The sequence below is a fragment of the Budorcas taxicolor genome, chromosome 15 (assembly GCF_023091745.1).
Source record: "Budorcas taxicolor isolate Tak-1 chromosome 15, Takin1.1, whole genome shotgun sequence".
Lineage (NCBI taxonomy): Eukaryota > Metazoa > Chordata > Mammalia > Artiodactyla > Bovidae > Budorcas > Budorcas taxicolor.
Window position 1 is genome coordinate 27,929,183 of NC_068924.1, and position 12,749 is coordinate 27,941,931.

The window sequence follows — 12,749 nt, forward strand, 5'->3', positions numbered from 1 at the left end:
AGCGCGATGCTCCGAGATGAACTGGAGGGGTGGGATGGGGGTGGGCGTGGGAGGGAGTCTCAAGAGGTCGGGGGGATATATGTATACTCACGGCTGTACAGAAACTAACATATTGTAAAGCAATTATACTCTAATAAAATTTTTTAAAACCAGCAAGGAAAAGAACCACACGAGGGTGACAGAGACCTGCCTGATGGATGAAAGACCCTGAGTCCTTAGCTTCTCCTTATTATCCAGAGCCATTGCCCGCTCCTCGCAAACCTACCTCTCCTCAGAGCCCATCTTCAGGAATTTGCCTGGGATGGAGGAAAGCAGACAGGTAAGAAACGGTAGTGGGGTGGAGGGGGCCGGGATTCAGGGCGCCCTGAGGTTGGGGACCCTCCTCACCAGCCTGAGAGACCAAACCCTCCACCGGCCCCTCCCGCCTCCATCAGTCACCCCGGCCGGCACTCACCGGTGCTGCTTCTTGGCCCCGCAGCGGAATCTTTTGCCTTAAAGAGAGAAACGAGGTTAGTTTGCCAAGGAGACCCTCTGTACCCTGGAGGCCTCAGCTCCGTAGCCCCTCCTTCCCCCTCTCCTGCCAGCGCTGCTCCGTGTCCGCCTCAGAGGCCACAGCTGCCTGTCTCTATATATGGCTGGACCATAAGCGTTCAGAAGTCCAAGTCAGCCAGCTGGGCAGTCAACAAAGATTATTGTGGCGGCGGCTCCATGGTGGACTCTGTGTGTGTCTGTGTTGCTCACTCAGGCGTGTCCAACTCTTCGCGACCCCTCAGACTGTAGCCCGCCTTCTCTGTCCGTGGAATTCTCCAGGCAAGAGTACTGGAGTGGGTTGCCATTTCCTTCTCTAGAGGATCTTCCCGACCCGGGGATTGAACCCTAGTCTCCTGCATTGCAGGCAGATTCTTTGCCGTTTGAGCTACAGGGAAGTCCGTGGCGGACTATGAGCGCGATGGGAATGGTGCTGAGACGGAGCCGTCACAGCATGCCCCACCCCACGCCCCACTGGGCATGTGGACGCTGCTCGAGAAGAACGGCAGGAAGTCCAGGGCAAAGGCCCTTGCTCACGCCCATCCGCCTCCGCCACCGCGAGCTCAGCCACACCACAGCGGGGCCCTCAGGGAACCGCCAGGGGAATCGGGGAGGCTGGCCCTGTCTGCAGATTGGAGGCATCAGGTTGGGGGTGGGGGGCACCATCTAACACGCCCTTTAGAATCCCAGGACTTGGAAGTGGATGTGCTACATTCCGCATCTTCTTTCCACCGGCGTGTTTCTGAGTATTTGTCTTCTGGTTGCACCAGTCGCCAAGCACTTATTAAGCCCCTGCTGTGTGCCTTTGGGGCCGGGGTAAGGCAAGGCGCTTTCTCTCCCCTAGAACCCCCCACACCTACACTGCTCCCTTGGCTGTCGCGTCTTTGACTGCCAGCCCTAACCTTGAGAGACAAGAGGGATCATCCCCATTTAACAGATGAACAAACTAAGGCCCGGGGAATAAGGGATCCACGGTAATCCAGCAGGGAGCCTAAGGCCTCGGGCTGCCAGGGGTGCTTGCCTTCCTGCAGCAGGCCGGGGTGGGGGTGAGGTGCTTTGGAACCCACTGTTTCCGATCTGGCTGCGGCACCTCAGGCAGGCTGCTGCACCTACCACTGCGGGTCTGGTTTTCTCATTTGGAAAGTGGCGACAGTGGCGGCCATCCCTCAGTTTGCCGAGAGGATTAAACGGGCCAAGAAAGCGCTCAGTTCTGGGGGAGGGAGCGTCCAGTGGAGGCTGGTTCCCTCCCTTCCCCTGCCCCAAGGGCACTGAAGCCTCCCGGGGCCAGCAGGAGCCGGTTCCCCATCTCAGCGGCACCCCTTGGGTCCACTAGAGGGCGCACTCGAGGAAAAGGGCATCTCCTGGGTGGTCTGCGGACCAACAGCCCCCCTCTGCATCAGGGTGTCTGTCCGTTCTCACATCCCCCGTGGGAGAGGCGAGGGCGCCCGGGAAGGGGTTGAGAGGCTCTCCCCTCCCCACCCGGGAAGCCAGTGAGCTCAGCGGCTTTGAGGAGCTGTGCCCACCTCAGCACCCCCTTATACAGGACGGCCCCACTTACTGAGGATGATGACGAGCCCCACGATGAAGGCCAGGGCGGCGAAGATCAGGCCCCCATTGCGGACGGTCTCGTAGTCTGGGGAAGGACCGGGCGGGGAGGTGGGATGGGTGACCCAGACCCTTCCCCCAGCCCCACAGTAATAACTCGGGAAGATGGGGCACATGACCCAGGGCTGGGAGAGGCCAGGAACTGTGGATGCGTGGTTGGGGGGGGGGGTCACTCAGGAAGGGTGGGAGGAGGGGCCCGCCAGACTCACCGTAGTAGAATGGGTCCTCGTTCTCCTTGGGGCTTCCACCTGAGAAGAGAGCCAGTGGGGGCTGGAGTGAGCCACAGAAACACGGGGACTCCCGTGCTTGTAGTCCCAGCACCCCCAGAGGTTCAGGGGGGCCAGGGGAAGCTGCTGGAGGGACATCCCAGGAGCAGGGGCTGGTTATGCCACTGCGGGTGACACCATCTGCCCTCGGTGGCTCCTGACGGTCGGCTTGGGACCCACCACTGAGCCTCCAAAGTAAGGACCCACGGTGCCTGGGGGTGGGGTGGGGCTAGCATTTCTGGGAGGCTACAGAAGCATCTTCCATAAGCCTCAGCAGCAACCTCTCTCCATATGACTAATCAGCCACAAGGTATTGGGTTTTTGCATAACATCTTACAGAAAAATCCAAACAAACTTTTGGGGCAACCAATACTTGGCGAATATTTGTGAAGTGAACCAATGAATAAATAAATAGAACCTTAACGTTCACCGAACAGGAGGAAACCAAGGCCCAGTCTGAAGACTTCTCTAAAGTTCCGGTAAAAGTTGGAGGCAGAAATGAGTCTTGGACCCCTGTTTCTAGATCCTTGTATCCTACACTGCTATCCTTAGGGGAAAGCAAATTTATTTCAGAAACAGTATATTGGCATGCGGCAGACTGAGGCTAACGAAGCAGTAGCTCATTTAACCGTCGTAACAATCCTGTGAGGCATTAATAGTCTTCCAGTATCATCCATGAGACAATGGAGGCACAGGGGGGTTAAGCAACTCACTCAGGCACACAGCTAGAGAAGGGCAGAGCTGGGAATGACCCAGGCCATTGGTTGTTAACAGTCAAGGTGCTTCACCCCTTTGCTGTGCTGCCTGTCACATGGTCAGGAGGAAGGAGACATTTCAAGACGGGTGGTCCCAGGCAGTCTGCAGCCCCCAGCAGAGGTCATGGCTCTGCCCTTCTGCCCTGTAAGCTGAGCGCACTTGCTGGAGGGCAGCTGGAGGGCAGCTGGGGGGCAGCTGGAGGGCACCCGGCCAGAGCTTTTCTGCCATGTCTGGTGGTGGCCCCTCTTCTCTGCCCTGCTTGAGCCCCTTCTTGGCACTAGGGAAGCAGTGCCCAAGGTCAAAGGAACGTGCCAGGCCTCACCTCCCAGGCTGTGCTGGACTGGGCCCTGGGCAGTGGGGTCCGGTGAGCCCAGCTCACGCCCTGGGCCAGGAGAGTTTGGGTTAGGAGGGGTCCACTGAAGGGCCTGAGGGAGCCCCAGGCACCTGTCCCCATGCAGAAGGCCTCTGAGGTTGTCTCCCAGTTTCAGTTCAAGTCTTGTTCAAGGTCACACGGGCGTTAGTGTCAGAGCCATGATGGGACTAACCACTCCCCTTGCTGCTCCAGGAAACTGCCTCCTTCCTGACCACCTCGTCTTGAGCCACTGGGAGAGCCCACCCCACCCAAAGACCTCAGCTTTTCTAGATCTGGCTCAAAGACCACCACAGTCCACAGCGGGCCCAGGAGATTCCAGACCTGATCGCCCTTGTTCACAGGATGCCTTCTAGGCATGTGTCCTGAACCTGGGGGCTCTCGCCCTAAAGCCAGGCTGAGAAGGCTGACTGGGGGGCCCACTGCTGCCCCGCCTCACCCCCATCCACCTCCTGTTCTCGGTTTAGTCCAGAAGATGCATACTCACCACCCCTCACGCCCCAGAACCTCCTACTTGGCACCCATTTTCCACCATTCAAGCTAGATTGCTTTGGCGTTAAGGTGGGATCCTCTTTTAAAAGCAGATTTTCTTAGAGAGGAGGCTGGCTGGCACGCACGGTATGAGAGAGGGGTGCTGGGTGCTCTGGAAGGTAGGGATGCCCGGAGACGGAAGAGGGGGTCCTGTTCACCCTCCAAAGATGGTCCAAGCACCTCCTGCTTCACATACACGCATGCACACACACACGCACACACATGCACTCACCGTCATCTGTCAACTCTGCCATTTCCCCCACAGACCAGGCCCGTGCCCACTGCCCTCTTCCCGTGGCCTCTGCTTTGGGGAGACTGGCCGGCTGTGGGGTGGCCAGAGATGGGGTGGGGGCATTAAACATTAACAGTGCCAGGTAATATTTACCCTGGTCACAAGAAAAGCCCGGGTGTGGACAGTGGGGCTCCCGCTGAGGCGTGAGGTGGTGCAGGGGCAGCGGGGGCAGGGAGGAGCTGGCCGTCTTTCCAACCCTCCCAAAGGAAATTTCCAGAGAGAAGAGCCACGGAGTCCACCCGCCAGGTGGAGAAGTCACAGCTGGGGCCGTGACAGTAGGGAAGCGGGGGTTTTGAAATGCATTCAGCGTGTACTACAGCTTGTGGGGGACAAGGTCGGGGGTCCCACGGAGGCCCTCGACCCTAGCAGCCACCCACATCTCCCACCACTGTGCAGGCTGCTGGTGCGGCTGGAGCCTGGCATTCGGGGCTTTCTTGAGGTGGTCCCAGGGTGCCTGGCCCCTCAACCCACTCGAGCCCCCGCCCCGCCCCCGGTGCACTGTGCACGCTTCCAGGCTTTCATGCCCGGGAACACCCTTTCCTTTGTACCTTTTTCCTCCATCCAGGCCACATCTAACAGCTCACACCTCGGTCAGAAGGGCTCCAGTCATCCTTCACTAAGCCCTCTGCCCCGCAGCCTCTGGCACGTCCTTCTCCAGCCACGAAGCCCAGCTTCCATGCCAGTCCCCACGTTACACCACAGGCTCCTCTGGGAAGGGGCCAAGCCAGACCACGGAGAGAACGCCTTGCTTTTAAGTTTCTAACTGTTATTCCCTGGTGCTTTGTGTCATTTCCCCATTTTATATATGAGGCATCTGAGGCACAGAGAGGCTATGGCCCTGGTTCAAGGGCACACAGCTGGTGAGAGGCAAGGTGAAAACTGACAGCCAGGCCCTTGTTTTGGGAGGCAGGGACTCCTTCTCCCTCTACTGTGGCCCTGTTCACGTTAGGGGCCCCGGTGCTAGGTCCTCCATGGATGCTCATACTCCTGGCTGAGTTCTAATCAATCAGATTGGCTTCCAGAAGAGGCTGATGCTCAACTGCAGCTAAAAGGCCAGGTTAGAGGTCATTGTCCACCAAGGGCCGGTTAGTCCTTCAAAAGGACTCCATCTATTAATCCTCTTGGAGCAGTGACAGGGGATCAAGGTTTGAGTTCACTTCCTGGCTCCTCCACTTGCTAAGCATGTAGCCCCAGTCAAGTTATTTAATCTCTATATGCCTCAGTTTCCTCATCTATAAAATGGGTTATTGTGAGGAGAAAGTGAGATAATGCAGTGAAGGGCATGGTGGGGGGCCTGGTACACAGTAAGTGTTATTATTGTTAACTGTTATACACTGTCACACCAAGAAAGCCACCCACTTTCCAGCAAAATGAACATGGGGGTGAGATGGAAAGACAGACTGTCACGGCCTGCAGACCAGAAGCTGAGACACCCATTCATCTCTTCGGCTTCCAAGGCCAAGTGATGGAAATTCATGAAAACACAACCGAGCTGACATTTGGCAGGCGCTGAGCATGTGTCAGGCTCTTGCACGCACTGTCCTGCTGATTCCACATTTGCCCCATTCCACGGGTAAAGAAACTGAGCTGGGCATTGCCCCCGCAAGGACCCCTGGAGCTGGCCCGGGCAGTGCCATGATCCCCAGTGGACAGCCCAGGAAGACTGAAGGCAGGGAGACTGGGCGACTTGCCTGAAACACCCAGTCAGGGACAAATCCAGGGCTAGAAAGCCAGACCCCCATGACTGTGCTCCCCAAACTCCTGGGGCTCTCCACACAGACACTGATGCCCCCTTATTATATATTATCTTGCTCCCTTAGTACATGTTGTCTGTCTTTGTAAGCTACCGTGCATTCTTTCTGGATTATAAAAATAGGTGGAAAGTTCATAGATAGCTACATACATAGCTACATAGATCAATGGTTATGCTAGATAATAGGTAGATAGATGGGCAGGAGATAAAAGAGAAATAGGGAGCAAATCAATAGCTACAACAGCAAATCAATAGCTACATCTACAATAGTTACATTTTTAACTGTGTGTGCATGACACTGTCCTAAAGACTTTATAAAAACCAACTCATTTAATCATCACAGCAACTTGATGAGGGAGGGAAGGCATTATTATCATCCCCATTTTGTAGATGAAGGCACAGAGAAGTTCAATAACTTCCCAGAGGTCAGGTGGGTGGAAAGTGGGAGAACCAACCTCTGAACCTAGCAGTCTGGCTTCAGAGTTCCTACAGCTGGACAGACAGATGACTATCAGAGAATGAGGGCTGTGGGACAAGTTGCCTTCCCAGCTCTTGACAGCTGAGATGCTGGGGGCAGAGATCACAGCACACCCAGGCCCCCAGAAGGAGGTGCCCTCGTTTAGAAATCTTGCCTCTCACCATTGCTGCTTTCCCTATACTCCTGGGGAGCTGGGGGTGCTCTTGAAAGTGATGGGGTAGACACTTGTGTCAGAATCCAGGACAGTGGGGGATGGGGGCGGGGACGGAGTTCAGGGCACTCACCCAGGTACCACCTGTCCATAGCAGGAGCTGCTGGCTGTGTCTTCAGAGGATGAGAGAGTCGTGAGGTGCTAGTGACCCAGGGCCTGAATGCGAAGAGTCGGCCTCCCTCTCTCCACAGCCCAGCTGAGCCCACGGGCAGGAAGAGACAAAGGCAGGGAGGAGGGGCTGGCAACGGAGCCCTCAGCTCGTGCCTGCCTGCTGGGCCGGGCTGGGCTGGGCTCCACGTGAGAAGGGGGCAGATTCTCTGACCTCCAAGAGCACCTGAGAAAGGGGGGGAGCTGTGAGTGTCCACAAACAAACCGCAGCCCCCACACTGGGGTGAGATGCCTCCGTGTAGCCTGGGGCGTCTGCAAAGGTCACCAGGAGCCAGGAAGTCCCTGGCCAGGGCCTCAGCCCGTGGAATCAGAGTCCCCGATCTTCCCCTGTCCCTGGGCTAGGGGCATCTGAGAGAGACACTCAGGGCACACAGGGGTCCCCCCAAACCTTTCCCCAGTGACACCTTCTTCCTCCAGCTCAGCTGGCCTTGGCCCTGATGTATGCATCCTCAAGGGCCTGTTCTGGAGCCCAGAGTCCCCCAAGACTGGACAGGACAGTGGGCAGCCCCTTGGAGGCTGCCCCGGGTGGGAGGGAGTGCTTGCTGGCCATGGCGCTGGGCCCAGGGTGCCGTCAGCCGCCTCCCGTGTCTCCCAGGAGCCGGGCAGAGATGGGGAGCAGCTGGGGCTGCAAGGAGGAGCGGGTGAGGAACCTGGGCTTCCTCGGCTGGGACCCCTTGCTTGGACCGCAGGGTCTGAGCTCAGGCTGTGAGGTCAGACCTGCCTGTCTGTCTGAGGACACCAGCAGCTTCACGAGACCCCGGAGGGATGCCTGTTGGTGCCGCAGGGTGGGGGCGGCCAGAAGACAGCACTTTTAGTGGGAGGGCCCGTCTCCCAGCTGGAGCCAGGAGCCACTCGGGGGAACCGGCGGGCAAGCAGTGTCCCCTCACTCACCCCGGCTCAGCGAGGCCTGTTCTCTGGCCACTGGGGCCCCTGTCAGGGCCTGGAGGGAGCCTGCAGCAAGCAGTCTGTGAGGCTCACTGGGGACCACAGACTCTTACGGGTTCCTCCTTGGTCCCTCGTGGGTCGCCCCGACACAGACAGTGAACAGCAGGGTCTGCGAGGTGAGGGTCTGGCCTGGGCTCTGGTCAGATGGCACCCACCACTCTGCCCCTCCTTAGCAACACTTCCTGCCCCAAGGGGGTGACTAATATACCCCCAGAGAGCCACCCGGGCTGGAAAACACTCCAGAAACAGAGACAGGCAGACCTGGGGGGAGTTGTCTGGCTGGTATGAGATCTGTCCTGGGGAGCCATACCCGCCCCAGCAGGCAGCCCTGCTTCTGGGCTCCTTCCTCTTTTCCCTACCACCCAGAAGGCTGCCCAGGGGCCTAGCTGCTCACCAGATGCTGCCCCCGCCCCACCCCCCCCACCCCCTGCCCCCGGTCACATGCTGCCAGTGGAAACCTGCGTGCTCATAGCCCAGAGCCACAGCGCAGACATCCCCCAGGCTGGGAACTTGGAGAAACTCCTGAATCTCAGGACCAGATAGGCCTTTAGAGGTTGCCTGGTGCAGACTTATCAGTGGCCCTGAAAGAAAGTAGAGACGTCAGCCAGGACCACTCCCCACCTCCCCCACCCCCAACACACACTCTCTCTCTCACACACACACACACACACACACACACACACACACACACACACACTCCCAGACACGAACGCTGTGAAGAAAGGCATCTCCATCCCAAATGGAGACCCTGAGCCCCGTGTCACTGATTAACTAGAAGGAGCTTCCCAGGTCATCCCCCCAACTCCCTCACTTTACCGAGGGTTCCCTCTCCTGCTCACACCCCCTGAGGACTGTGCATTCGTGCGTGCTGAGTTACTCAGTCTTGCCCAACTCTTTGTGGCCCCCTGGACTGTAGCCTGCCCGGCTCCTCTGTCCATGGGGTTTTCCAGGCAAGAGTACTGGAGCGGGTTACCATCTCCTCCTCCAGGGGATCTTCCCGACCCAGAGGCTGAACCCATGTCCTCCGTGTCTCCCGCATTGCAGTTGATTCTCTACCGCTGAGCCATCGGAGAAGCCTTAAGGGAAGGCCAAAACGGTTCTTATATCCTAGAAGCCCTTCTGCACCTGGCCCCAGGGACCCCTCCGACCTTGTCTCTAATGACTGCCCTGCCCCTTCTCTCTATTCCAGCCATACTGGTCTCCTTGGTGATCCTCGGACCCTCCAGACACACTCCTGCCTCAGGACCTTTGCACCTGCTGTTCTCTCTTCCTGAAGACACTCCTTCCAGAAAACTCCTTGGCTGAACTTGCTCAGGCAACGTCCCTTCCTTGCATCCTACACACCTACTCTGTAATATTTCAGATCCCTTCTTAGCCTTATTATATTTTTGTAGCACTTATTACAGCGGATAAATTCTATATTTTCCTTAAGTTGCTTCTCACTTCCCTCTCAACGGAAATGAAATTCCAGGACAGCAGGGGTTTTTTGTTTGCTGTGCTTGTTCCTAGATCCCCAGTGCCAGAACCGGGCCTGGCTCTGGGTGGACCCCCGGTTTCGTTAAATGAATGAATGGTTTCCAGAGGTGAAATAATTTTGCCAGTGGCACAGGCTCACTCAGTGTGCCTAATGCAACCTCTTCTCATGACTCACCTGCTCTCTAGTAAGTAGCAAGAACTTGTTTGTCCCCACAGAGAGAGAGCGGGTGGCCAGCTCCCCCCAATCCCCTGTCGGCAGCTCCCCTAGAGTCCTTCCTGGGGAGTTCCCCGTCCCTGCCCCTCAACTCCCCTCCAGCACGTCACTTGGAGCCCTGCAGGAATTTTCATGAAAGTGTTCATTCAGGGGAAGCCAGATGTTTTAAGTTAAGGGGGCCCTGGCCCTCTCCCCTCACTCACACCCAGCCCTTCCTTGTCCTGACTGAGCTCATCAGCCTAGCTGACACTGAGACATCCTACATTCTTCCAGGGAGGTGTTGGCTCCTTCGACCTGGACCAAGGCCCACCATCCCCCAGAGAGAAGCCCAGGGGAGCCTCTCCCCCTATATGTCTCTTCAGGCAGGTCAGGGGTCCCTGCAGGCACAAGCACCCACACTTAAATCCTGTGCATCCTTCTCCCATCTGTAAAATGGGGTGATAGCACCTACCTTGCAGGGCTGTCGCAGGAATAGAGGTGATGTAGGAGAAGGCCTGGCCAAGAGGGTCCTGATAGGTGCCACCTTCACCACCCTCACCCTAGGCAGGCCTCCAGGAGACCAGGACACTCAAAGTTAATCTCTTCCCCAGGCTGTCCCCAGCAGGGTGATCTTCAAAGTGGGCTCTTGGGGCACATTTCTGCCTATGACCTTCAGCATGATCTCTGCCAGCCAACCACCCACCTGGCACCCCAAAACTTCCCTTCCTTCCCTGACACCCCGTACAACATGGCTGTTCCTTGCTGGTGTCTGGCCCCTTTTCTTGTTCTTCCAGTCTCTTCTGGGGTATGGGGGCAACTGAGGTGGGAACACAATTCTTTCATCTAAAGACTACAATGCAAAGACCCCCCAACCCCTCTTATCTGTTGTTCCAGGCTGGAGCCAAAGAGGGGCACACTCTGCTGTTTTCCCCAAGACCCAGAAATCAAGGAGCTCTTTGGAAGACATGGAGAAGTGGTCCCAACTCCCAGACCCCACCTTCAGCACTAGCCCGTCCAAAGGCACAATGTTCTCAGCTGGTGTGCCTCAGCCTCCCCTGTCTTCCCTAGCAGGCCTCCTTCGACCCCGACTCCTCAGCCTCGGGCAGCCATCTGGGGTGGTCATGGTTGGGCTGGTGGGTGAAGAGTTGAGAGGCTGGGACATCGCCTGAGCCTTGTCTCCAGCACTGAGGCAAAGGCCTTCATTGCCAGCCTCCCTGGGATAGGATCCTCCAGATCCACCAGCCCTGGACCTGGGGGCTGCATGGCAGCGGGCACAGCCTTGGACTCCAGGCTGCCCACCAGTCCTTGAGGTGGCTCGCAGTTGGAGAGAAGCCAGGAGCCCCTAGAAAGTCCGGTTCCTGGCTCAGGTCCGTCCTCAGCCGTGTGGCATGCACGGTCGCCTGGCAGGGAACGTGGTGGCTCTCAGGCCACAGCTGTGCTGCCAGAGGTCCCAAACCCCAGGGAACACTAGCTCCTGCTGTGGCTGTGGGTGCCAGGGTGACTGGGGTCTTATAAGGCAGGGCTGGGAGGAGGTGGACCCTGGAGGGTCCATTCCTTAACAGTTGGCATCAAGATGGCCTGAGCTGTGGGGCACACAGGTCCTGGGAGCCGCCAAGGGGCAATGTACTCAAGAGTCAAGGTCACCCAGGCCTTCCTGCTCCCTGAGCAGGCGGGAGCTGGGGACACCCTCTTGTTTCTACAGCTGGTGACAAGGGCAAGCCCGTTTGACCCACCTCTCCCGCAGCGAACACCCTGGAGAGAAATGCATTCTTGACTTTTCTAAGAACTTGCGTCTGGGCTTGACCAGAACAGAGGCTGTTTCTCTCCAGTGGCAGTCTGTCTCCTTCCAGTAACCACATTTCTGCTTATCTCTGAACAGTAGCTCCAAGCTCACCACCTCCAGGAAGACCACCAGGAGCAGACCCACCCCCTGCTGTTCCGACCCTTCCTCCATGACCTTCTGGATTCCACTGCCATGGCCCAAATAGCTCACATCTGGCTTTGTAATCATCTTTGTCTTTGACTTCAGAGACTACCAAGTCTGTTCTGGCTTCTTCGAGCACACAGATTACCAGGTCTGGAGTCTGGCCCCCATCTCTGCTCACTTGGTAGCAATTCCATCCATTTTATCATTCTCAACAGTTCTGAAGAACTCTGGTCTCTTTGTTCCATTCATCCCACTCATCCAAGCAGGTTTTGTGATACTCATGGAGAAGGAGACTCTCACGGTATGTAGGTAAGTTAGAACTTGAGCCCCAGTCTACAGGACAGAAGGGGAACCCTGCTATCACAAAAAGGGCACAGAGGACCTGAATGGTCATACAAATATTAATAATGTAGACCCCCCAAAAAATGTTGCCTGCCATTTCAATAAAGAATGCTGCCCCCCATCAAACCAGCAGCCACTGCTGTTAACAGTGCACCCTGAAGGAATTCAGGGTGGAGAAAAACAGCGTATTGGCCCTAGATAGCTAAGATGCATATCAAAGGAATAATTTCAATAAGCCCAGAATCTTGCATCTTCCCATACATAGAAAGGCACTGAGGTCTTAACTTGGGATGCCTGGTTTTTATGATTATCAGTAATCTTTTCATGTTTAGCTACTTTTTATTCCCCAGTAGAAACTCCTATATATCCTGGTTTCTCCCTTACCTCTTTGGAACAGTTCTACTGCTTGAGAGCTACAACAGAGCTGCTTGAGAGGCCATCTCCCAGACTACAGTCCTCAGTAATTTTTCATTGTTGTTCAGTTGCCAAGTTGTGTCTGACTCTGTGTGACCCCATGGACTGTAGCATGCCAGGCTTCCCTGTCCTTCACTATCTCCTGGAGTTTGCTCAGATTCATGTCCATTGAGTCAGTGATGCCATCCAGCAATCTCATCCTCTGTCTCCCCCTTCTCCTCCTACCGTCAATCTTTCCCAGCATCAGGGTCTTTCCCAGTGAGTTAGCTCTTCATATCAGGTGGCCCAAGGATTGGAGGTTCAGCTTCAGCATCAGTCCTTCCAATGAATATTCACAGTTGATTTCCTTTAGGATTGATTGGTTTGATCTTGCTGTCCAAGGGAATCTCAAGAGTCTTCTAAAGCACCACAGTTCAAAAGCATCAATTCTTTGGTGCTCAGCCTTCTTTACGGTCCAACTCGCACATCTGTACATTACTAGAAAAACCATAGCT

At 56.2% G+C, this 12,749-nt stretch overlaps 1 protein-coding gene across 1 annotated transcript in view; it reads right to left on the reverse strand.

Annotated features, from left to right (window-relative positions):
- Positions 1–271: 271 nt before the first annotated feature.
- LOC128060411 (FXYD domain-containing ion transport regulator 6-like) overlaps positions 272–12,749 on the reverse strand; it is a 52,980-nt gene continuing 40,502 nt past the window's right edge. The window contains exons 7-10 of the mRNA XM_052652813.1: positions 2,343–2,387; positions 2,087–2,161; positions 455–491; positions 272–296 (exon numbers count right to left, since the gene is read on the reverse strand). Coding sequence (XP_052508773.1) covers positions 272–296; positions 455–491; positions 2,087–2,161; positions 2,343–2,387 — 182 coding nt within the window. The remainder of the gene's footprint in view (positions 297–454; positions 492–2,086; positions 2,162–2,342; positions 2,388–12,749) is intronic.